This window comes from Poecilia latipinna, unplaced genomic scaffold (genome assembly GCF_001443285.1).
Source record: "Poecilia latipinna isolate Pla-1442-1.1 unplaced genomic scaffold, P_latipinna-1.0 Scaffold1422, whole genome shotgun sequence".
Classification (NCBI taxonomy): domain Eukaryota; kingdom Metazoa; phylum Chordata; class Actinopteri; order Cyprinodontiformes; family Poeciliidae; genus Poecilia; species Poecilia latipinna.
The window spans coordinates 207402-231976 of NW_015114038.1; the positions used below are offsets into that span (position 1 = coordinate 207402).

General features: G+C 38.5%; 1 protein-coding gene across 3 annotated transcripts in view; it reads right to left on the minus strand.

Annotated features, from left to right (window-relative positions):
- adgrb2 (adhesion G protein-coupled receptor B2) overlaps positions 1-24575 on the minus strand; it is a 315878-nt gene that overhangs the window by 129096 nt on the left and 162207 nt on the right. The window contains exons 5-13 of one of the 3 annotated variants that reach the window (XM_015056969.1): positions 23509-23670; positions 17259-17423; positions 16726-16890; positions 15010-15111; positions 13233-13339; positions 4730-4924; positions 3381-3449; positions 2076-2184; positions 1685-1830 (exon numbers count right to left, since the gene is read on the minus strand). In XM_015056969.1, the coding sequence (XP_014912455.1) occupies positions 1685-1830; positions 2076-2184; positions 3381-3449; positions 4730-4924; positions 13233-13339; positions 15010-15111; positions 16726-16890; positions 17259-17423; positions 23509-23670 (1220 nt within the window). Of the gene's footprint in view, positions 1-1684; positions 1831-2075; positions 2185-3380; positions 3450-4729; positions 4925-6257; positions 6365-8033; positions 8136-9749; positions 9915-10282; positions 10487-13232; positions 13340-15009; positions 15112-16725; positions 16891-17258; positions 17424-23508; positions 23671-24575 lie in introns of those variants that run through there. The other 2 variants (XM_015056967.1, XM_015056968.1) reach the window with 2 other exon arrangements.

Consider the following 24575-nt stretch of genomic DNA (forward strand, 5'->3'; position numbering starts at 1 on the left):
GGTCTTGTCTGGTGTGGTAGATCTGAGCTTCTATTGCTCTGGTGTTTAGGGCCTGTTCCTGTGCAGCCAGGATGAGGGCCTCCGTGCTGTCCTTGAGTCCAGCTTTCTCCAGCCAAACATGATATCAGTTATATCAGCCAAAGTGGCTGATATAACTGATATCAGCCACTTCAGTTATTTGTCGGTGGTACATCCCATGTAGGGGCTTGTCCTCCCATGATGGTTCCTCCAGCACCTTGTCCTCTGTTCCCCATTGCCTGAGACATTCGCTGAGCACATCGTCCGTTGAGGCTTTGTCCTTGATGTATTTATGGATCTATATATATATATATATGGATCTATATATATATGGATCTATATATAATTTTTTTTTCCATTATTGTGTTCTACTTGTATGATTCTTATTTTAGTATTTGGAAAAAACACTGTATATTTTGTAAGTTGCATTGGGCTAACTTACACCCCTCACAGGGGAAAGGAGTATTTAGAAGACATCTTCGACAAACAACATTCACCTCGCTTGTGTTTTGTCAAAGTGAACTGCCGTCGTTCAAAATTCTGTCGGCAGGATGCCGTCACCGGGGAATACAGCAAACTTCCATACAGATAAAAGGCATACATCTTCCAGGGAGGCCCTCCTGGGCCATTTAACAGCCCAAATCCTTCTCAGCTCCGTCCTTTAAAATTCTTGAGAGGTCTTCTGTGGGTCTGCACAAGTAGCGTCTACGAATGTGTGAATTTTACTGGGAGGGCTGCTCTGACCTTGAGTAAAGAAGGCATTCATGGAAGCAGATTGGATGAGCAGGAATAAGGCAAAGTGCTACAGATGTTATGCTACAGATTCCTAACTTCCATATTAACTGAGTACTATCTGTTTCTAGCTTCAGAGTAATGTTATTGAGTCACTATCCATAGTTTGAGAGAGCATGAAAAAGTAATTGTTCTCAGTTATGATATCCTAGCAACTCATTTTGACAACAGTAGTGTAGTAATGCTGATTTTTTTTTTAAATCAAGCTAATTATTTTTCAGTATGGCAACAGACTTTATCCTACAGTCTCCGTGTCTAAAGGACAGAGTGAAAATGGTCAATATGCAAAATAGCATTGAACGTAGAAATTTGAGCTTTCCCATGTTTCACTTTCCTTGGAATAATTGAAAATATTCTGGTAGCTATATTTTCTTATACAGCTGAGAATTTACTTTCATTTGAACCACTGCTGAACAGTCTGGCTATTTGAAGAATAGACTCCGTCCCGAGTCCAGACTTCATAAATGTCACACAAACTCTTAAATGTGATTTGATTCACAGTCCTCTCAAGGCTGCAGTCGTTGTCGTTGCTTGTGAACCCCCGCCCCCTTTTTTTTTTTTTTAAACACATTTTCTTCTAACTCAACTCTTCACAATCCCAGCACTCTGAAGCGCTTTTTGGCAACGTCGTCGTCTAGAGGTTTACTTTACTTTACTTCTGAATGCTGTCAAAACGATGTCAAACGAATCTGGGTAAAGTTTTTTTTATTGAATTAATCAAACAGCCTTTTTTCTACTTACGGTACACTCTAATTTACAAAAAAGAACCTGTATGTGGATTATGTATGTGGGTTGGCTATGAGCACGTTACCCAGGCTAGTTCAAACAACTGCAATGGTTTAGGCCAGATGAAATCTATCTTGACACACTTACCCTCAACAGGGATGGTAAAGACTTCTTTGGGGATGTAGAGCTTATCCTCAGCTGTTCTGGCCCAGTCCTTCATCCCCCTCCGTCCCTTCATGGGAAAGTTAATGTCACTTGAAACTGCTGACACTGGCTCTCTTTGTATGGTTATCACTAAAAACAAAACAAGAGACATTGAAAAACTTTGATCGAATTCAGCAGGAAAAAGAGTGCTTGAGCAAAAAACCGACTGGTGAAAATTATGAAACGAAGGAGTTGATTTTGAAAAGTTATTAAAGCCACGTGTTGGCAGAGGGTTCAAAACTTTCACGAACAAGATAGAATAAGTCCGTGATTGGTGTCAAAACAACGTTTTTTTTTTCCGCAACAAAGGGTGATTTAAGATCCCGAAGACTTACTGAGATTGTTGGTGACTGTCAGGAAACTCTGAAAAGGCTTCTGTGCTTCTCCAATGAAATGAATAAAATCTTCTAATATTCTCATCAGCAAAGCAGCACCGGGAGCGACCTGGGGGAGGAAAGACGGAAAGAAAGGTGGAAACGTGATTCCATTATAGAAATCCAAACCAGCGTCGAGGTCATCGCACAGCTTTTAACGTCAGACAAAGAAAAACACAAAGTAAATCTGTAATGTAGGAGTCAAACGGTTATTTAGTTACCCAATGTGGGAAAAGCTACATTAGAACCAAGCTCACTTTATAAAAATGTAAATGCCCGTGAAGCCTAATAAATGCTTGTGGCATTAGTCCCTGCAAAAATCCCATTAATTGTTTTAATAACAGGAGCTGTGTGGGAATTTTGAGCCATCCTTTGCCAAATTCTGCTAATTCAGCCACATTATATATTCGTCAAGCATCAACACACTTAACGCTGCATATCTTCATCCACTACGACCCACTACGCTGGATAGGGGTTAAAATTCAAGATGAAAAAAAAAAAAAAAAGATAAACATGTAATAATACTTAGTGGATTCTAAAGTGGATGATTGTGAATTCTGATTGCTGGAAGTGGCTACGTTAAACAAGATCGTCGAGTCCCCACGACCTCGCAGCAATGAAAAGCGCAACACAGCAAAGGCAGATGATCAAAGATAAGAAAATTCATCTCAACAGTTTTCTCAGTGTTTAACATTAAGCACAACCTTTCAGCAGAAGATAAGGTGTAGCCGTCGCCAGAGCACGATTTGCTTGTCAAAGCAAATGTTTGATGAATAGTTGGATAATCACAGCTCTGACTGGGGGTTGAAATAGCCTGAAATCTCCATCTACAGTTTGATGTTGTGAGATTTTATCTGAAACGTGTTTTTAATTGACAAAACTTTCCCGTAAATTTCCATTCAGTTTTTTTTTTTTTTTTTGCAAAAATAGATGGTATTTAGCTATATTTTCTTCGGCCAGTACATAAAACGTAGCATATTTCAAATAAAACTTTGAGTTATGCATGCAACACTTAAGTGCTGATGGAGGTACTTGGAGAGTGGAATGTTTTTGGCAGTACTGCTTGGCATAAAAAGTTCAGAAAGAGCTGATTTCGCTCTAGACTGACTAAAAATAGTGACCATGTGGAATAAGATTTGCCGCTGGATTGTTTATTGTTTCCAGATGTCAAGTAAGCACATGTTTACTCAGGGGCATCTGCATGGGTGAAATACTTAAATTTCACATGCGCAAACACACACTGTAATTAAGAGGTGGACACTTTACCTGATGTGCGTCCTCCCACTTCTCCAGATTTTCCAAGTCCAACATGTGGCTGACAATCTGGAAGAATTTCTACACACAGGAGTAAAAACGTAGAGTTAATGAGGGAGGACAATTGTCAGATTGCCCGCTACTATAAAATCCTCCTCAGATGTGCCAGCTGTCAACACTATGGGCATGTTGCATGTCTATTCTTTCTGAAAACTAACAAAAAAACTTTTGCGTAAACATACAATTACAGTTCTTGGCAAAAGTTCCCCCCCACTCTCTCACCTCCCTCCCATCGTTTAAATTTAATTTTAAACCCACAAATTTCAGCTGAGTATTTCTGTGTGATTATGTGTGACGAACCAACAAGATGTTTTATAATTTAGAACTGGAAGGAAAACAAACAACATTTTCGAAATGTATAAATCGAATTAAGTTTGGATATGTATTTGTATTCAGCTTCAATTAGTTAATACTCAATTTATTTGGAGCGACTGCAAACCGATGGAAGGATTGGAAAGATGGAAATCTTCCATGGCAGCTCCGGCTGGACGGTTAGGGTTGTTGTCTTGCTTAAAGGTGAACATCCAATCCAATTTGAAGTCGTCTTGATGTTTTCTTCAATGATTTCTGCCTCTAAGCGCCTTTTGTTTAGCAATGACTTCTTTCTTTTAACTTTTCTTTAAATGCCAAATTTGCGTTATAATTATGCTGCCAAACAAGTTCTCCTTTCTGAGCTGCTGATCTCTGAAGCTCCTCCAGAGTAACTCTGAATATATGACTTTCTGAGTTTGCATGGATTCCATATTAATCTGAGGTGTTCGACACATGCTGCTTCAAACTTTAAGCTACCTTCACTTTGTCGCTGACCTTTGCATGTTCCTTTGTCTTCATGATGATGCTTGTTCACAACTGTTTTTGAACAATTCTCTCAGGTATTTACAGAAGAGCTCTGTATATATTCAGTGACTTTATCTGTTTATTATGAGATTTCCAGAGGAAGCTGTTTTATTTATTTTTTTTGTTGTTGTGGATGGATCTGAGGAAAGGGCATGGAATACAAAAGATTTTGCAAAACTTCTTGAAAGTCGTTTGTCCCCCTTTCCTTCCACTTCAGTTATGCACTGCTTCTTTTGCTGGTGTGTCACACAGAACCGCGGTAATTCATTGGAGTTTGTGATTGCAACTTGACAAAATGTGAAAAGGATAAAGTACCTAAACACATGTGGAGAAAAATTGCATTTGCAAACAGCAGTCTGTTGTGTATTACAGTCAACAGCAAGTCATTGTTTTATTCATAGCCAGTGAAACAAAATATGCATGCTCTTCAAGAAACGCAGAGAAGCGTCTGCGGTCGGGCCCACCTGCACGTCGTCGGAAGCTGGGATGTAGGTTGCTCTTTTGAAGGTGTCCGTCACATTTCGCAGGATCTCCGTGGAGAAGAGAAGGTCGCCACTGTAGTAGCTCCTCCTCTGCAAAAGTTCCAGGAGACTCCGTACGATCTGAGACATCCCCTCCCCGGCCAGGGTCCTCTGACCCTTCGCAAGATGCTCTAGCAACTACAATGCATTGAGAAATAGAGACGTTTAGGGAAACGGATAGCTTCGCCTTTGACTTGCAAAAACAACCGTGACATGAGTGAAACGCATGTAAAATATGCAAACGAAAAAAGAAAAAAAATGTACCATCGTTTTATACTCCATGCCTTAAACACAGCTTGAGTTCGGTCAAAACTTGTAAGCCGATAGGTTGAAAAAGAGAACCCCAAAAATGGTGAAATAGCCAGGCGATTGAAGAAAAAATAAAATAAAATAAAATAAAAGTGTTTTAGCAATTTAAAAGTTCAGTTTTGTGGGTGCAGTGACATCTACAGGCACAGATAAACAGAGTTGTTGTTTTTTTTTTTATTATTAATTTGTATGTAGTATATTTTGTAGAATAGTAAATGGAGAGAAATTACATTTTTATTTTTATTAACTTACAAACAGTGAAAAGCAATCATGCATGTGTGAAATACCTGAGTGTTCATGTGACATTTAAAGAATTAAATCCAGCCAGACAGTGCCAAACAACAATATACGTTTTCATAGCAAAAATAAAGTGTTAAATTTTAAAAATGCATCACAAGAGAAATTGCAGATTTTTTTTTGTTTCTTTTGAAATAAAGGAGTATCTCAAAATGATGTTATGCAGTAAGCTGTGGATTTTATTTTTATTTTTTTTTGGTTTTTTTTTTTTTTGGTATTTATGATCCAAACATGCAAGGAAGGTGAGATGTGCATAAAGTCAGAGAGAGAGAGACTGAAAGAACAGACGATAACAGCTTCACACAAAATGAATAATTAAATTCCGTTAGTAATAAAAGGTTGAAACAGAAGCTAAGAGTGCAAACAGATCTATCACGCATAATCCCTGACCCCCATCTTCTTCCACCATCATGGAGTAGCTTTGGAAAGGTTGAAGTTCACAGAACAGGAAAGGGGTCTCCCTGGTGAACACATTCATTAGCCGAGTTCATTAATTGATAAGTGCGAGTGCAACACCCTGGGAAATCTAATTAGAGATAGTGGGTACTGAAGCTGCGAGTAAAGAGACTGTTCGTCTTCTGTTTTGAGTAAACCTGTTAAAAAATGCAGTTGATTTAGGGGAGAGCATAGCTACAAAGTCAACTTTGAAGTAGAGAAAAACTTTTTTTTTTTCTCCCATTTAACCAAAAAAAAAAAAAAAAAAAAAAAAAAAAAAAAAAACACAACCTGCTGCAACAAAGCGATTCAAATGATGTAACCTGGACAAATACACGTGTTTTCTTCTCCGTGCCTGGGTTCACGGTGTAAATAAATCAGCAAAGAGCAGTTCTGAGACAAAGAGAATATGTGATGAAAGCTAACTTACAGCTAAATGCAGTTGTCTATACTCAAGGGAGACGCATCTGGCGAAGCTCGGAGGACCCCAGAAAGCAACTCCGTTATTGTCCAGCATACATCGACGACTAGCAGATCCTGGAAAAGAAAATGTATTATTTAAAAAACACACACACACACACATTATACAAACTGGAATAAATGTACAAAATATTCTTTAATAATGCACAGTAAAATCCTATCTCCACAGATTTTTTTTTCCTTCTTCAACCATGAAGTAGTTTTTATCTACATACTGTCAAATTCCATCAATTTGGAAAAAAAAAAAAAAATCAATATTATTTAACTTCATGAAGTACTCCTTGAATGGAGAGGCAGCTATTTCATTTGATTTTTATACAGTACTTTTGTCAATACATTCCTCAGCGACCGACACTGAGGACATTGACATTCTTGTTACGGCCCAAACTGGAAATAATTTTGACATTCCGAGGGAAAAACAGGAAAACACCAGACATTTATTGTTCTTTTTATTATTCAGCTCTATTCTAAAACTTTGATCTACGATCAAATGTGATTCTGTCAGATCGGGTCAGGCATGTTTAAATAATAATGACTCTGCGTTCACAGTCAAACATGTTCACACAGAAGCCCATGTCCTGCATGCTTTAAAAAAATTGGAAGTTTGTAAGATTGTGCTTCAAGTTGCATTGATTAAAGGATGTATACGCCATAAAGGCCTCAAATCAATTTGAAACTTGACTAATTTGTTGATTCCATTCTTCGGGTTTTTTTTACAGTTATTTAGCAGAACGTGAGCAATTAAAACTGTTGTTCTTGTTGTTTCAGTACCAATGATGCAATGATATTTCTGCAAAAGTTAATCTCATGATTCGCTCATGTCCTGGTGAAGATTCTCCCATGAACTCGCTCTGAATATAACAGAGTGTATGCTCACTTTTGCATTCTTCTACCACTACTACAACTTTCAGTGACAGACAGGGTTATTAACACCTCTGGTGAGAATATGCTGCAGCATAAAATCCAACCTTCAGTTCTGGTACATAAAAAAAAAAAAGGTCTAATTTTTATAAATCACCCGAGACACAATCATTGGTGCCTCTCATGCGAAGACTTTGTTCAACCCTTTTTGGCCAGAGGACGGCACTTGCTCTTTTCTGTAACATTTCACAATAAAAGGAGGATTTTGTGAGTGTTCATAAATATGAGTGCTAGTTTGCCCAACATTTTAGATCATTACCTTTCTCAGAGACCCGATAGTAACCAAAGATCAGCTTACAGGCAGATGCTACCAGAGTTTAATTAAAAGATCGTCCACCATTTCAAAGAGTTTTGCGATCCTTTGTGTTTCCTCCCTTTGGTTTTAAGCTCAATGTAATTTTGGGTTCATTTTGCATTCAGTGATTATTTTACTCATTTCTATGCTCTTATGTTTGCCATGTTTAGAATTTCTCACTGTTTTCTGGCTGTTTTTCTACATCCATTTCTTTTTATGTACATTTTCGGACTCTGTATTTTATCAAATCTCTACTTTTGTCACTATTTTGCCTACTTCCTGATTGATTTTGGGTCCATTAGAAAAGAAAGAAAAAGAAAAAGAACAGAAAGTTGATACATACATTTTACACTTTAGACCTCCCATCACACTTGGCAGTGGACATGAACCACATTTCCACATTGTGTTCTACACGTCTTAATAAAGGGGTGCAAATAAATCTGACTTACACTGTAAACACACAAATCAGCAAACTACAGCTGATTCCTTCTGAAGGCGCACGTCACTTACCGATAACATTTGTTGGACACTTGTTGTAGACAGTTTCTCCGGCTGAGGCTCTCTTCCATGACATCGAAAGGAGGTGCTCGTCTTTGCATATCTCATGAGGAGCTGTGGAAGAGAAGGGGGCATCATCAAATGTAAAATGTAGTGAAGTCCAGCAGGCAAATAGAGTCACACTGACTCAAGAGCTAAAAAAAACAAAAAGTGACAGAAAAGCCCCCCAAAATACAAGATTCAAATCTAAGCAGCTCCCAAATGTTCTTCTCTTGTACGTTTCACATTGCTCTCAGTCAGTGACATTGCCCCAGTGCAGTATCTCATTCCCTCTTTTTATTCATCCATTTCTCCCCTTCTTTTCATAACCCTGATAAAAAAAAAAAAAAAAAAAAACGAAGCGAGGACGAAGAAGAGAGTCCAAGGGGGAGATGAATGCTGGCAGAGGCAGATGCAGGGAGATGAAGAGGGACAGAGAGCAAAGAGCAAAGACAGAGTGAAAATATATTATATCCCTTGCAATGTCAATAGACAAGATCCTTGAATTGTGCAGAAGAAGTTGGAGAGGTTCCTTGAACAAAAAGTGAGGGGTCACAGTGGAGCTTTAACCTTTGTAGCCCCTCCCCCATCCCACATGCCCCCTTGAAGCTCAAGGCAAGAACAGACACTCAGACATAGGCGTGAATATTCAAACAGTATCCGTCAAGAAACCGATAAAGCACAGATCGGACTGTTGAGCAAAACTGTCCCTAAGCAGAGAGAACAAACAGAGAAGCACAGCGGCGTAAAACAGGCAGGGAGCTGAAACATATAGAAACATAGTTAGAGAGATGAAAAGTAAAAGGAAACTCAGTAAACTGGCAGGATAAAAAGGCAAGCACTACAAGCCAGGGCAAAAATTAGAAAAATATGGTAAAGAGAGAGAAGAGTCAGAAGATAATGAAAAGACGAGTGCAAATGGAATTGCAGGAGAGGTCAATGGAGGAAGTATGAACTAATGGAAAATGCACCTATTTTTTCCTGACAGCTATTATCCATGTACTTTGAAGACAACATCTCATATTATGGTATGTCCCTGCTAACCTGCCATACGCTCAGCTAACTGGTAATGAAGAGTGTAAGCTATCTATTCAAAGTCTGCATGAAAAATCATCACTGGAGAGTTGAGTGGAAGGAAAAGTGGAGTAGAAAAAGGTACAAAAGCAACAAGACACAGACAAAGCCTTAGGAAGATTGTAAAACAATGTCCATTCAAAAGTTTGGGGGAAGCTCATAAGGACTGTTGCTGGAGTCAAGTCATAAAGTGAACCCCATATTGAAATCTCTTGCACAGACAAGGCTGTATTTCAAGAACTTATTTCTGTTAGTTGATTATTTTTGGCTTGCCACTGCTGAAAACACAAAGTTCAGTTTCTTGGAAAAGCTTTTAAGTATCACATACGTTTATTTAGTAATTGGAAATTTCTTGTTTGGGTCTTCAGTTTTTTTTTTTTTTTTTTTATAATATTAAAATTTTATGAAAACAAAGAAATTTTGGTTTTCCGTAAATGTAAGACGTCTTCGCAACGAACAGAAACGCTTAACATAAAACATTGACTGAAATGGGACTATACGTCTTAACTGGAACGGCTTTACAGCAAAACATGATTATTATTGTTGTTAAGATGCATCTGTGCACAGTTCACCATTTAGCACTCCGACACACAGCACAGGCACGCAATCACTGACCGGGGCACTTCTTCTCGTTGCAGGACCGGACCTCCTCTCCTGAACCTTCACAGGGATAGCCTTGTTCTCCGCTGCCCTCGCACATCCTGTAGCGCCGCTGCCACCCGGAGTCGCACGTCTTGCTGCACAGACTCCAGTGGTTCCAGCTGCCCCAGTTACCTCCACCTGACGCACAGGCATGTCACCACCAGTAAGTATCGGGAACAGGGTTCGACGTGGAGGATGAAAGTAATGGCGAGAAGATATAATGGCTATTTTTAAAGTGACTCATGAAGACATGAAGAAAAAAAAAACAAAACAAAACAAGATGTTTTCCCCTAGAGGGTTCTTGTAAAGAAGAAAAAGAAAAAAGAAAAAGAGACAATTCAAATTAGGTTGCCAAACCGGAACACATTCACATGTGGGAAGGCATAAGCGTTCCTTCAAAGACCGCAATACTCTGTGTTTACATAATGCTGTTCAAAGGCATATAAAGTGCCATGTCTGAGTGCTTTTTTTTCTCTTCTTCTTCTTCTTCTTCTTCTCCGCCTTACCGCTGCATGAAGGGTTGGCGCATTCCCTGCTCTCCTGATGAAGCCCCTTACACTCGGCCCAGCCATGCACCGAGGGACTGCAGCGCCTTTGCCTCATCTGGGTGCCCGTGTTGCAGGTCACGCTGCATTTTGACCACGCGCCCCACTCCAACCACTGGCCCTCCACTGCACAGCAGGGAGAGAGAGAGAGGGAGAGAGACAGAAAGAGAGAGAGATGGAGGCGGGCGAGGAGAGACAGAGCAGATGGGTGATGGCAAGGAGAAGGAGTGGATATCGAGGCAAGGAGACATGAATTTACAAGAGAGGAGAGCAAAATGTGGAGTGTAAGTGGGGAGGGAAAAAGAAAGAGAGAGAGAGAAACAGGCCAAAGGATGACAAAGTGAGCAGGCAACAAGAACATCGTTTCAGGGGTCAAGCACAAATGAATTTAAGGCTGAGGACGCATCCACGGAAAAGCAACACCACGCCGCATCAAACTCCCCATCTCTGGAAATGTTAAATATTTTAGTCCGCTCCAACATACAGGGTTAGAACGATTGCTTTGTACGTCGTTTGCGAGAGTTCACGGAGAGTGCAGTCTAGTTCATGTTTTCTTGATATTGTTCCGTAAGGCTCTTGACTGTTCGGGTGTGGAGTAGAACGTGATGGACAGTAATACGGGCGAAATACAGCGGTGATATAAAAGCTGGATCGTTAAGTAAGTCATGAGAAAAAAGATTTGAATGAAGAAGCAAGAGATGAAACAAGGAGATTAAACACCAGGCCTCAAAAGACATTACATCGGGTGGTGTTACATCAGATTCAACTTTTCCTATTTAGGCGAGCTAAGAATGTTAAAGACATTTTATTTATTAAATACCAGATAAAGGCTCATTATTAATTTTCAGGTTACATGCGCTGCTGTTATAATATTTTTAAATAATGTACGATAGTCCAGATTATAGGTCAGCTTGTAAGCTTCGAAACAACATGGGTTTTTCAATCAAATTCAAACAAACTGTCTTCTGTGCTGGCATATACAGAAGACAGTTGTGGATCTGCACAAACGTGATCGTTGCTTGGGCTCGGTGTCCAGATGTCTCACGAACCAGCAACAGACTGGCCCTCTAACATTCCTGCTGACTGCACCGACTCGTTTTGTCCTTGTGAACACGACACATATGTGCAGCAGAGTTTTAATTCAGGACACAAACCCATTTCACAGTTTTGGTTTACGTAGAATAGGTTGCAAAACTGTGTTAAACATACTTATACCATGGACTCTAATGAAATTAAATATTTCTATTTTCCAATAAAACACTTGTCTCAAAGTGGTTAATTTTGAGAGATTTTATTTTTTTTTTTTAAATAAATGTTTGTTGTAGTTCCAAGACCTTCAAAATGTAAATATATACATAACCTGGCAGAAAATGTCAATGTCAGGTTTTGCGTTTTGATATTCAGAAATGTGGTCATCATAGGAAAATTAGTGAGGTTCATGTAGAATAGCAAACTTGCACGGTATTATAAGAATGTCACTTGGTATTGTAGTCGTGCTCCCTTTCTATATTTATAGTACAAAACAAAACAATATGAAGGGCTTTAAAGGTGGAAATATTTTTTTTTCTGAAAATGACATTTTCAGAATATTATGTAAAGGAAAAAAGTTGAAGCACACATCTGTAAATGTGTGCTTTCTCATCTTGACGTTGGGTAATCATGTCTTTGTGAGAATTTTGTTTTGTTTTGTCTTTTTTTTTTTTTTTTTTTTTTACAAAAACCACGAGCAAGGACAAACCAGATTCAAGTGTGACTAACACTTTAAGGTTGTCATCCTGCAGTTCCAACCGAAGGGAAATTAAAATCATCCATTTAAGTATGTCATGACATCGTCACCAGGATTTTTTTTTATTTTATTTTCACAATAGCCATTGCATATACATAACAATTAAATAAGTGTTTGATATAAACTATTAAGAACATATATCATTAAAAAAGCTTACATCACTTGTGTGAGTGGCCTATTTTAATTGTACGTCATGTTTGAAAGTTTTTATTTTACACCAATCGTGGTTCTGATCAGAAAAAAACGACTTATGAAATATGAATAATAAGTCTGATAAACTTCCTGCANAGACAGTGCCAAACAACAATATACGTTTTCATAGCAAAAATAAAGTGTTAAATTTTAAAAATGCATCACAAGAGAAATTGCAGATTTTTTTTTGTTTCTTTTGAAATAAAGGAGTATCTCAAAATGATGTTATGCAGTAAGCTGTGGATTTTATTTTTATTTTTTTTTGCTTTTTTATTTTTTTGGTATTTATGATCCAAACATGCAAGGAAGGTGAGATGTGCATAAAGTCAGAGAGAGAGAGACTGAAAGAACAGACGATAACAGCTTCACACAAAATGAATAATTAAATTCCGTTAGTAATAAAAGGTTGAAACAGAAGCTAAGAGTGCAAACAGATCTATCACGCATAATCCCTGACCCCCATCTTCTTCCACCATCATGGAGTAGCTTTGGAAAGGTTGAAGTTCACAGAACAGGAAAGGGGTCTCCCTGGTGAACACATTCATTAGCCGAGTTCATTAATTGATAAGTGCGAGTGCAACACCCTGGGAAATCTAATTAGAGATAGTGGGTACTGAAGCTGCGAGTAAAGAGACTGTTCGTCTTCTGTTTTGAGTAAACCTGTTAAAAAATGCAGTTGATTTAGGGGAGAGCATAGCTACAAAGTCAACTTTGAAGTAGAGAAAAACTTTTTTATTTTCTCCCATTTTAACCAAAAAGAAAAAAAAAAACAAAAAAAAAAAAAAAAACACAACCTGCTGCAACAAAGCGATTCAAATGATGTAACCTGGACAAATACACGTGTTTTCTTCTCCGTGCCTGGGTTCACGGTGTAAATAAATCAGCAAAGAGCAGTTCTGAGACAAAGAGAATATGTGATGAAAGCTAACTTACAGCTAAATGCAGTTGTCTATACTCAAGGGAGACGCATCTGGCGAAGCTCGGAGGACCCCAGAAAGCAACTCCGTTATTGTCCAGCATACATCGACGACTAGCAGATCCTGGAAAAGAAAATGTATTATTTAAAAAACACACACACACACACATTATACAAACTGGAATAAATGTACAAAATATTCTGTAATAATGCCCAGTAAAATCCTATCACCACAGATTTTTTTTTCCTTCTTCAACCATGAAGTAGTTTTTATCTACATACTGTCAAATTCCATCAATTTGGAAAAAAAAAAAAAAAATCAATATTATTTAACTTCATGAAGTACTCCTTGAATGGAGAGGCAGCTATTTCATTTGATTTTTATACAGTACTTTTGTCAATACATTCCTCAGCGACCGACACTGAGGACATTGACATTCTTGTTACGGCCCAAACTGGAAATAATTTTGACATTCCGAGGGAAAAACAGGAAAACACCAGACATTTATTGTTCTTTTTATTATTCAGCTCTATTCTAAAACTTTGATCTACGATCAAATGTGATTCTGTCAGATCGGGTCAGGCATGTTTAAATAATAATGACTCTGCGTTCACAGTCAAACATGTTCACACAGAAGCCCATGTCCTGCATGCTTTAAAAAAATTGGAAGTTTGTAAGATTGTGCTTCAAGTTGCATTGATTAAAGGATGTATACGCCATAAAGGCCTCAAATCAATTTGAAACTTGACTAATTTGTTGATTCCATTCTTCGGGTTTTTTTTACAGTTATTTAGCAGAACGTGAGCAATTAAAACTGTTGTTCTTGTTGTTTCAGTACCAATGATGCAATGATATTTCTGCAAAAGTTAATCTCATGATTCGCTCATGTCCTGGTGAAGATTCTCCCATGAACTCGCTCTGAATATAACAGAGTGTATGCTCACTTTTGCATTCTTCTACCACTACTACAACTTTCAGTGACAGACAGGGTTATTAACACCTCTGGTGAGAATATGCTGCAGCATAAAATCCAACCTTCAGTTCTGGTACATAAAAAAAAAAAAGGTCTAATTTTTATAAATCACCCGAGACACAATCATTGGTGCCTCTCATGCGAAGACTTTGTTCAACCCTTTTTGGCCAGAGGACGGCACTTGCTCTTTTCTGTAACATTTCACAATAAAAGGAGGATTTTGTGAGTGTTCATAAATATGAGTGCTAGTTTGCCCAACATTTTAGATCATTACCTTTCTCAGAGACCCGATAGTAACCAAAGATCAGCTTACAGGCAGATGCTACCAGAGTTTAATTAAAAGATCGTCCACCATTTCAAAGAGTTTTGCGATCCTTTGTGTTTCCTCCCTTTGGTTTTAAGCTCAATGTAATTTTGGGTTCATTTTGCATTCAGTGATTATTTTACTCATTTCTATGCTCTTATGTTTGCCATGTTTAGAATTTCTCACTGTTTTCTGGCTGTTTTTCTACATCCATTTCTTTTTATGTACATTTTCGGACTCTGTATTTTATCAAATCTCTACTTTTGTCACTATTTTGCCTACTTCCTGATTGATTTTGGGTCCATTAGAAAAGAAAGAAAAAGAAAAAGAACAGAAAGTTGATACATACATTTTACACTTTAGACCTCCCATCACACTTGGCAGTGGACATGAACCACATTTCCACATTGTGTTCTACACGTCTTAATAAAGGGGTGCAAATAAATCTGACTTACACTGTAAACACACAAATCAGCAAACTACAGCTGATTCCTTCTGAAGGCGCACGTCACTTACCGATAACATTTGTTGGACACTTGTTGTAGACAGTTTCTCCGGCTGAGGCTCTCTTCCATGACATCGAAAGGAGGTGCTCGTCTTTGCATATCTCATGAGGAGCTGTGGAAGAGAAGGGGGCATCATCAAATGTAAAATGTAGTGAAGTCCAGCAGGCAAATAGAGTCACACTGACTCAAGAGCTAAAAAAAACAAAAAGTGACAGAAAAGCCCCCCAAAATACAAGATTCAAATCTAAGCAGCTCCCAAATGTTCTTCTCTTGTACGTTTCACATTGCTCTCAGTCAGTGACATTGCCCCAGTGCAGTATCTCATTCCCTCTTTTTATTCATCCATTTCTCCCCTTCTTTTCATAACCCTGATAAAAAAAAAAAAAAAAAAAAACGAAGCGAGGACGAAGAAGAGAGTCCAAGGGGGAGATGAATGCTGGCAGAGGCAGATGCAGGGAGATGAAGAGGGACAGAGAGCAAAGAGCAAAGACAGAGTGAAAATATATTATATCCCTTGCAATGTCAATAGACAAGATCCTTGAATTGTGCAGAAGAAGTTGGAGAGGTTCCTTGAACAAAAAGTGAGGGGTCACAGTGGAGCTTTAACCTTTGTAGCCCCTCCCCCATCCCACATGCCCCCTTGAAGCTCAAGGCAAGAACAGACACTCAGACATAGGCGTGAATATTCAAACAGTATCCGTCAAGAAACCGATAAAGCACAGATCGGACTGTTGAGCAAAACTGTCCCTAAGCAGAGAGAACAAACAGAGAAGCACAGCGGCGTAAAACAGGCAGGGAGCTGAAACATATAGAAACATAGTTAGAGAGATGAAAAGTAAAAGGAAACTCAGTAAACTGGCAGGATAAAAAGGCAAGCACTACAAGCCAGGGCAAAAATTAGAAAAATATGGTAAAGAGAGAGAAGAGTCAGAAGATAATGAAAAGACGAGTGCAAATGGAATTGCAGGAGAGGTCAATGGAGGAAGTATGAACTAATGGAAAATGCACCTATTTTTTCCTGACAGCTATTATCCATGTACTTTGAAGACAACATCTCATATTATGGTATGTCCCTGCTAACCTGCCATACGCTCAGCTAACTGGTAATGAAGAGTGTAAGCTATCTATTCAAAGTCTGCATGAAAAATCATCACTGGAGAGTTGAGTGGAAGGAAAAGTGGAGTAGAAAAAGGTACAAAAGCAACAAGACACAGACAAAGCCTTAGGAAGATTGTAAAACAATGTCCATTCAAAAGTTTGGGGGAAGCTCATAAGGACTGTTGCTGGAGTCAAGTCATAAAGTGAACCCCATATTGAAATCTCTTGCACAGACAAGGCTGTATTTCAAGAACTTATTTCTGTTAGTTGATTATTTTTGGCTTGCCACTGCTGAAAACACAAAGTTCAGTTTCTTGGAAAAGCTTTTAAGTATCACATACGTTTATTTAGTAATTGGAAATTTCTTGTTTGGGTCTTCAGTTTTTTTTTTTTTTTTTTTATAATATTAAAATTTTATGAAAACAAAGAAATTTTGGTTTTCCGTAAATGTAAGACGTCTTCGCAACGAACAGAAACGCTTAACATAAAACATTGACTGAAATGGGACTATACGTCTTAACTGGAACGGCTTTACAGCAAAACATGATTATTATTGTTGTTAAGATGCATCTGTGCACAGTTCACCATTTAGCACTCCGACACACAGCACAGGCACGCAATCACTGACCGGGGCACTTCTTCTCGTTGCAGGACCGGACCTCCTCTCCTGAACCTTCACAGGGATAGCCTTGTTCTCCGCTGCCCTCGCACATCCTGTAGCGCCGCTGCCACCCGGAGTCGCACGTCTTGCTGCACAGACTCCAGTGGTTCCAGCTGCCCCAGTTACCTCCACCTGACGCACAGGCATGTCACCACCAGTAAGTATCGGGAACAGGGTTCGACGTGGAGGATGAAAGTAATGGCGAGAAGATATAATGGCTATTTTTAAAGTGACTCATGAAGACATGAAGAAAAAAAAAACAAAACAAAACAAGATGTTTTCCCCTAGAGGGTTCTTGTAAAGAAGAAAAAGAAAAAAGAAAAAGAGACAATTCAAATTAGGTTGCCAAACCGGAACACATTCACATGTGGGAAGGCATAAGCGTTCCTTCAAAGACCGCAATACTCTGTGTTTACATAATGCTGTTCAAAGGCATATAAAGTGCCATGTCTGAGTGCTTTTTTTTCTCTTCTTCTTCTTCTTCTTCTTCTCCGCCTTACCGCTGCATGAAGGGTTGGCGCATTCCCTGCTCTCCTGATGAAGCCCCTTACACTCGGCCCAGCCATGCACCGAGGGACTGCAGCGCCTTTGCCTCATCTGGGTGCCCGTGTTGCAGGTCACGCTGCATTTTGACCACGCGCCCCACTCCAACCACTGGCCCTCCACTGCACAGCAGGGAGAGAGAGAGAGGGAGAGAGACAGAAAGAGAGAGAGATGGAGGCGGGCGAGGAGAGACAGAGCAGATGGGTGATGGCAAGGAGAAGGAGTGGATATCGAGGCAAGGAGACATGAATTTACAAGAGAGGAGAGCAAAATGTGGAGTGTAAGTGGGGAGGGAAAAAGAAAGAGAGAGAGAGAAACAGGCCAAAGGATGACAAAGTGAGCAGGCAACAAGAACATCGTTTCAGGGGTCAAGCACAAATGAATTTAAGGCTGAGGACGCATCCACGGAAAAGCAACACCACGCCGCATCAAACTCCCCATCTCTGGAAATGTTAAATATTTTAGTCCGCTCCAACATACAGGGTTAGAACGATTGCTTTGTACGTCGTTTGCGAGAGTTCACGGAGAGTGCAGTCTAGTTCATGTTTTCTTGATATTGTTCCGTAAGGCTCTTGACTGTTCGGGTGTGGAGTAGAACGTGATGGACAGTAATACGGGCGAAATACAGCGGTGATATAAAAGCTGGATCGTTAAGTAAGTCATGAGAAAAAAGATTTGAATGAAGAAGCAAGAGATGAAACAAGGAGATTAAACACCAGGCCTCAAAAGACATTACATCGGGTGGTGTTACATCAGATTCAACTTTTCCTATTTAGGCGAGCTAAGAATGTTAAAGACATTTTATTTATTAAATACCAGATAAAGGCTCATTATTAATTTTCAGGTTACATGCGCTGCTGTTATAATATTTTTAAATAATGTACGATAGTCCAGATTATAGGTCAGCTTGTAAGCTTCGAAACAACATGGGTTTTTCAATCAAATTCAAACAAACTGTCTTCTGTGCTGGCATATACAGAAGACAGTTGTGGATCTGCACAAACGTGATCGTTGCTTGGGCTCGGTGTCCAGATGTCTCACGAACCAGCAACAGACTGGCCCTCTAACATTCCTGCTGACTGCACCGACTCGTTTTGTCCTTGTGAACACGACACATATGTGCAGCAGAGTTTTAATTCAGGACACAAACCCATTTCACAGTTTTGGTTTACGTAGAATAGGTTGCAAAACTGTGTTAAACATACTTATACCATGGACTCTAATGAAATTAAATATTTCTATTTTCCAATAAAACACTTGTCTCAAAGTGGTTAATTTTGAGAGATTTTATTTTTTTTTTTTAAATAAATGTTTGTTGTAGTTCCAAGACCTTCAAAATGTAAATATATACATAACCTGGCAGAAAATGTCAATGTCAGGTTTTGCGTTTTGATATTCAGAAATGTGGTCATCATAGGAAAATTAGTGAGGTTCATGTAGAATAGCAAACTTGCACGGTATTATAAGAATGTCACTTGGTATTGTAGTCGTGCTCCCTTTCTATATTTATAGTACAAAACAAAACAATATGAAGGGCTTTAAAGGTGGAAATATTTTTTTTTCTGAAAATGACATTTTCAGAATATTATGTAAAGGAAAAAAGTTGAAGCACACATCTGTAAATGTGTGCTTTCTCATCTTGACGTTGGGTAATCATGTCTTTGTGAGAATTTTGTTTTGTTTTGTCTTTTTTTTTTTTTTTTTTTTTTACAAAAACCACGAGCAAGGACAAACCAGATTCAAGTGTGACTAACACTTTAAGGTTGTCATCCTGCAGTTCCAACCGAAGGGAAATTAAAATCATCCATTTAAGTATGTCATGACATCGTCACCAGGATTTTTTTTTATTTTATTTTCACAATAGCCATTGCATATACATAACAATTAAATAAGTGTTTGATATAAACTATTAAGAACATATATCATTAAAAAAGCTTACATCACTTGTGTGAGTGGCCTATTTTAATTGTACGTCATGTTTGAAAGTTTTTATTTTACACCAATCGTGGTTCTGATCAGAAAAAAACGACTTATGAAATATGAATAATAAGTCTGATAAACTTCCTGCAGGAAGACTCCCATGATTGTAGCATCATAGCATAATAAGTAGATTACAGTAAATCACTCAAACTATATTATGAATTGTGAAAGCATTGCACAATTTCCTCAAGATGGGTATGTATTTATATTCAAATTTTTCATTGTAAAGATCCTTTTAAAAAATTATTTTTTACACTAAAAGGTAGAAAACGGAAACAAAGCAACAAAGACACAAAATAAAACATCAAGTGTAGTCTTGACTACATAGAACAGGTTTTTTAAAAGTAACAAACCACAGAAAACTTCCAGAGGCATTTTGTGATCCAGTAAGGGGATCCACTGGTGAAGCATAAATTCCAGAGACTTTCTTGGTTCTATCAACAGGATAACAAGACAGGCGTAATTAACATCAAACAGCAGCATCTAGACTGCTGAGGCACAGCTACGCTCTGCTGCAATGACAGCATGAATATGTTTTGAAGAAAACAGTAAAAAAGAAAAAAAAGGGAGTGTTTCTCTACGTCCTTGCCACAAGAACTCCAGAAATTAGCCAATTAAATCATCTGACCAAAGAATTTATAGAAAAAGAAAATGTTTCTACCTGATAATGAGTAGGAACGTATTACTGTTAGTTGAGAAAGAAGAAAGAAACAATACTTCACCCCACTAACTGTAAACAGAACAAAAAAGAAATACAAAAGGAGGATTGTTACAGACTCTTGCAAGATAAAAGTCTCACAGTTCCCCAACATGGATAATGTCTGGAGAGACAATGGATAGAAATGCCTCAAACCCTAATTGGGAGACCAGGCCGAGCACAAGGCAAATACTTAAAAGCTGAACTATGTCTCAAAGACAATAGCTCGTTTCAGAAAGCAGTTCCATCATGAACCCAAGAAGACAACTCCATCTGGCTGTTCATAAGTCACAAATCTAGCTCTCCGTATCCCACGGAGAGCTAGATGTAGGCTTTCTGAAATAAAAATCATCATTGTGGAACCACAGGAAGCACTGAGGGGAAAATCAGCAGGACCGTTATTTTAATATGCACAACATTTTTCTCAGACATCTCCCTTTCTTTTGAGTAAAAGCCATCTGTGGTTTCTGATGCGTCCTCGGTTTCGTTCCGTTTGTCGTTTCTACTTAACAAAATACTAAATGTCGACTTCAGCAGGAAGGAACACATTTCAAAAATGACCAGTCTGTCATCACTGCATCCCATCGTTCACTACAGGACTGTCACCGCCTTGCTTGGGAGCTGGGTGAATACTTTTGCGGTGTACGTCACGTGACATGTTGTTTTCCAAAACGACTTGAGTTCAAAAACATGAAGTTCAGGTTCGGCTGCTTAGTGCCCGTAAAATATAAACATGCAACTTTATGCAAATGAACGCAATCCATCAAAGTTTCATTTCTGCGGTCAGTGGTGGTAAAACATCTCATTCTGGTGTTCAGCATTTCAAAGTACAGTCGCCTTTAAACTCCCGAGCACAAGCCGAAGCTGTTGTGACATAGACGCAAATACACAGGCTCCCCTAAGGCCCTGCAAGGAAACGCACACACTTTCTACCAAACTTCACTTCACATCAACTGTTCGGAAAACCGCGAGGCAAAAAAACAAGCCGGGGGGACCTACTTTAAATTATAGCATTAGCCTCTCCCCGTTTAAAAAAAAAAAAAAAAAAAAAAAAAAAACTTTATTGCCTGTTTTTGCACCATCAGTGACAGTTTTGTTTCTTGAGGAGTGACCTTAGAAAACCTCTGCTTTGAAAAGCACCAAAAAAAAAGAGAGAGAAAAACAAAGTTTAGCCCCGGAACATTGGGAGGAAAAATTATAATAAGGCTCTATCTCAGATTCAAGCTGCACCAGCATTCATGCAAGAGTGGAAAATGACAGGGTCTTCTTAGTATTAATCTTTCCAAATAAGAAGCACTTATGCAGTGATAATTTCTAAGGCTTTAGGCGATTACAGAACCAAGCAAACACGCTCTCGCTTGGACTCGAATCAATTCAAGAAAAATAAAAGGCTATTAGTCAGAAAGCAGACACCACTCTTCTTAAACTGTCTGATGTTTTATTATCTGTGCATCCATTAACAACTCTATTCCAGCTCAGAATCCATTTGTCTGACAACACAGAAAAGCCGGAGCAATTGAAATCCCGAAATTGAAATTTCTTTTGTGATGGAAATCATTTTAGACACAGTCCGACAAAGGAAAAATTAAAGCACGAGCGCAAACAAAAGAATACTCTGCAATCAAAAATTGTTGAAAAGCAACACTTACCTTTTGGTGTTACTTTTTAAATCTTAAGCCGTATCTGGCACGCTGCTTGAGGGGGCTTTCTGTTCAAATCTTGCTCCACCCATTGTTAGGAGACTTTTGCATTAAGACTTTATCTCAAACACGGCCGAGTCCTACTCCACTCTGGGCTGATAGACATTTCAGCTGGACAATCTTAGACACACTGGAAGAAAGGCTGGTGGCACCCTCGACAGCAAAATTAGAAACAACTGCACTCTTAACTTATTGCAAGTTTTTTTTTTTTTTTTTTTTCACAGGAAATAGACTTAATGGATAATCTCAGAGCAGAGAAGAGAGTTGAGCTCCAACTGGTGAGGAAACTGAACCAAACCAAAAACGGATAGAGATGGAACTGGAAAGTATCGTAAGTATAAAATCAGGCTAAAAACCTTTAAAACAGGAAAAAAAAAAAAAAAAAAAACCTCATAAATTTATTTTCAAACTTACACTTATACATTGTAAGCTTTTAACCAAAGCAATCTCTTTTTCTTACTATGCGTTTCTTTATTAGAGCCGGATAGCTGCGTTAAAGAAGGTAGAAAGGGAAGAAAAAAAAGACAATTTTCACATAGTGAAGAGAGGTAAAAAATTTTTGTATTAAAGAAAATGAAAGAAGATCCAGTAATGGTTTGAAGATCAAAAAAATAAATAAATAAATAAATAAAAATAACAAATGTATTTAGGAAGATTTATGTGCCGAGGCTGTTCAGGCAAATGTATTTTGTCGGATTTACAGGGACTGTAACAAGATCTCATGACATATTAGAAGAGCACAGTGTTTCCTGTCAAAGTGTCTCAGGAAGAATCGTCTAATTGCTGCCAGCATGAGACTTTGTCAGGCGAAATGGGTTCAGACTGTTACAGCGATATTCAATAAGTTAGAATGTTATTGAAGACGCTTCTTTAGTTCTTTCATGTCTTTGTTTTGTGTTTCACTTAAGAGAAGCACGCAAAAAACTATGTTTAAGCCAGAAATGTGAAAAGTGTAATTAATACCCGTTAATGCTTATTTTTAAAAGACACATTTAATCAGACTTATGAGCCTCATTCACATTAATCTGCGTTAGTAATTATGACTATTATGACTCTTACCAGTGCACCTATGTTTACTTATTTCAAGCATAAAAGCAAGTTGTTGTGGAGTGGTTGCCTTAGTGTTTTAGTGGGATTTACTGATGATTGCCACATGAATTTTAAAAAATAAATAAATAAATAAAATAGCCTCTTGGAGCCTCTTGTCCAGTCATTTGTGATTGATGAAACAAAAAGCAAATTGAAGATTTTTCTTTTTTGTTTGTTTTTCTCAAAACATTGCTTTTCTCCTGAAATCATCATAATTTGTGTTTAAACTTTTTAATTTGAAGAGAGAAAACTATCCCAAAATTCTGCCTAATTATTCTTCCATTTAGCAAAAACAGAAATGAGACGAGACAGAAAAAAAAAAGAAGTGTTTTTATACACTGTGTAGATATTTGGCTATATTGCACACCAAAACTTACACGTTGCAAATTGACATCATTTGTTGTTGTAAGGCAGTAAGAAATTTTACCAATTAGAAAAAGTTTTGTAATCTCAGAGTGAGAAACAATTAAAATGATGATCAAAGGGACTTTTCATAAAAGTTCAAAATATTTTATAAAACATAAGATATTTTTGTCAGATCTAATATTAACCATAAAGTGGACATTTTTGTCAAGGGGGCTATGATGGAACAACACAAAATAATAATTCAAATGCTTGCAAATGTACAGCTTACGACCAGAAGACATGAAACGCTTGGTTAATGCGACAACAAAGGCATGCGGCGTAAGCATCAGGAGCGAAAGAGGCTTGCTGCAGTAGGTTAATGAGGATGGTACTAACCAGGACAAACTGCTATGTTGCAGGGTTTGGTCTGAATGTCGGGCTGGCCGCAAGGCGTCACCCCACCTCCATCCATGCACTTCCTGGTGCGTGTTCTGGAGCCCCGCCCACAGGTAACAGAGCACAGACTCCATGACGACCACTCCTCCCACTGCCCATGCACTGCGAACACCCACGGACATGACGCACGGACACAGAGATGGGGATGAGGGATGAGCAAGGGAGGAAATAAAGGGCAAAAAAGGATGGAGCATTCCGGGTCAGGCAAAAAGGGGGTCGGAGAACGGGAGAAACAAGAGATCTCATGAGCATGAGCACATTCCCTAAGACACCGGATGGAGGTGGCTGTCTCACCTCCAGGCTGAAATCAAATTACAAAGTAAAAGGCACAGCGTAGGGCTGCACTCTGAGTTATTACATAAAATAAATGAAGGTCAGGGATAGGCGGTGGTATTTGAAGTCATGCAGGCAGGTATGCAACTCCAATTAAGACGAGGAAATAGATGAGACATTTGCTTTTAAAATTATATGAACGTCAAGGTTTCCCCTAGAAAACTTGCTAAGCCCGGTGGTTGGGGCGCTCAGCAGTCAATCAGCTGTGTTTTGAGTTAAAAACGTGTTTAAAAGTTGGCAGGAAATTGTAAAATATAATTTGCAAAATTTGTGTTACTGGAAGATTAATATCTGAACACCTTTAAATAATGCTATGGGAGGGACAGAGGTAAAGCCTGGTGGCACATGATACACTGGGGGAAACCCAGAACTTATTGCATATGGTCTAAAATCTTACATTTTTATTTCATCTAACTATTACACAAAAAAAATAATATACCATCAACAAGTGTGCTGCGTTACTTTGTGGCTTGTGACAAACTACTAGCAGAATATCATAACATAATGATTTTCCAACTGAACAAAATATCCACGACACACTTTTTACTCTTTTATTTGTAAAAATACTTTGGAAACCATGTGTGATTTTCTTTTAATTTGCAAACTATGCACTGCTTTTGGTTGGTCAGTTATAAAAAAAAAAGTGCAGTATAGTTTGTGGTTACACTGTGACA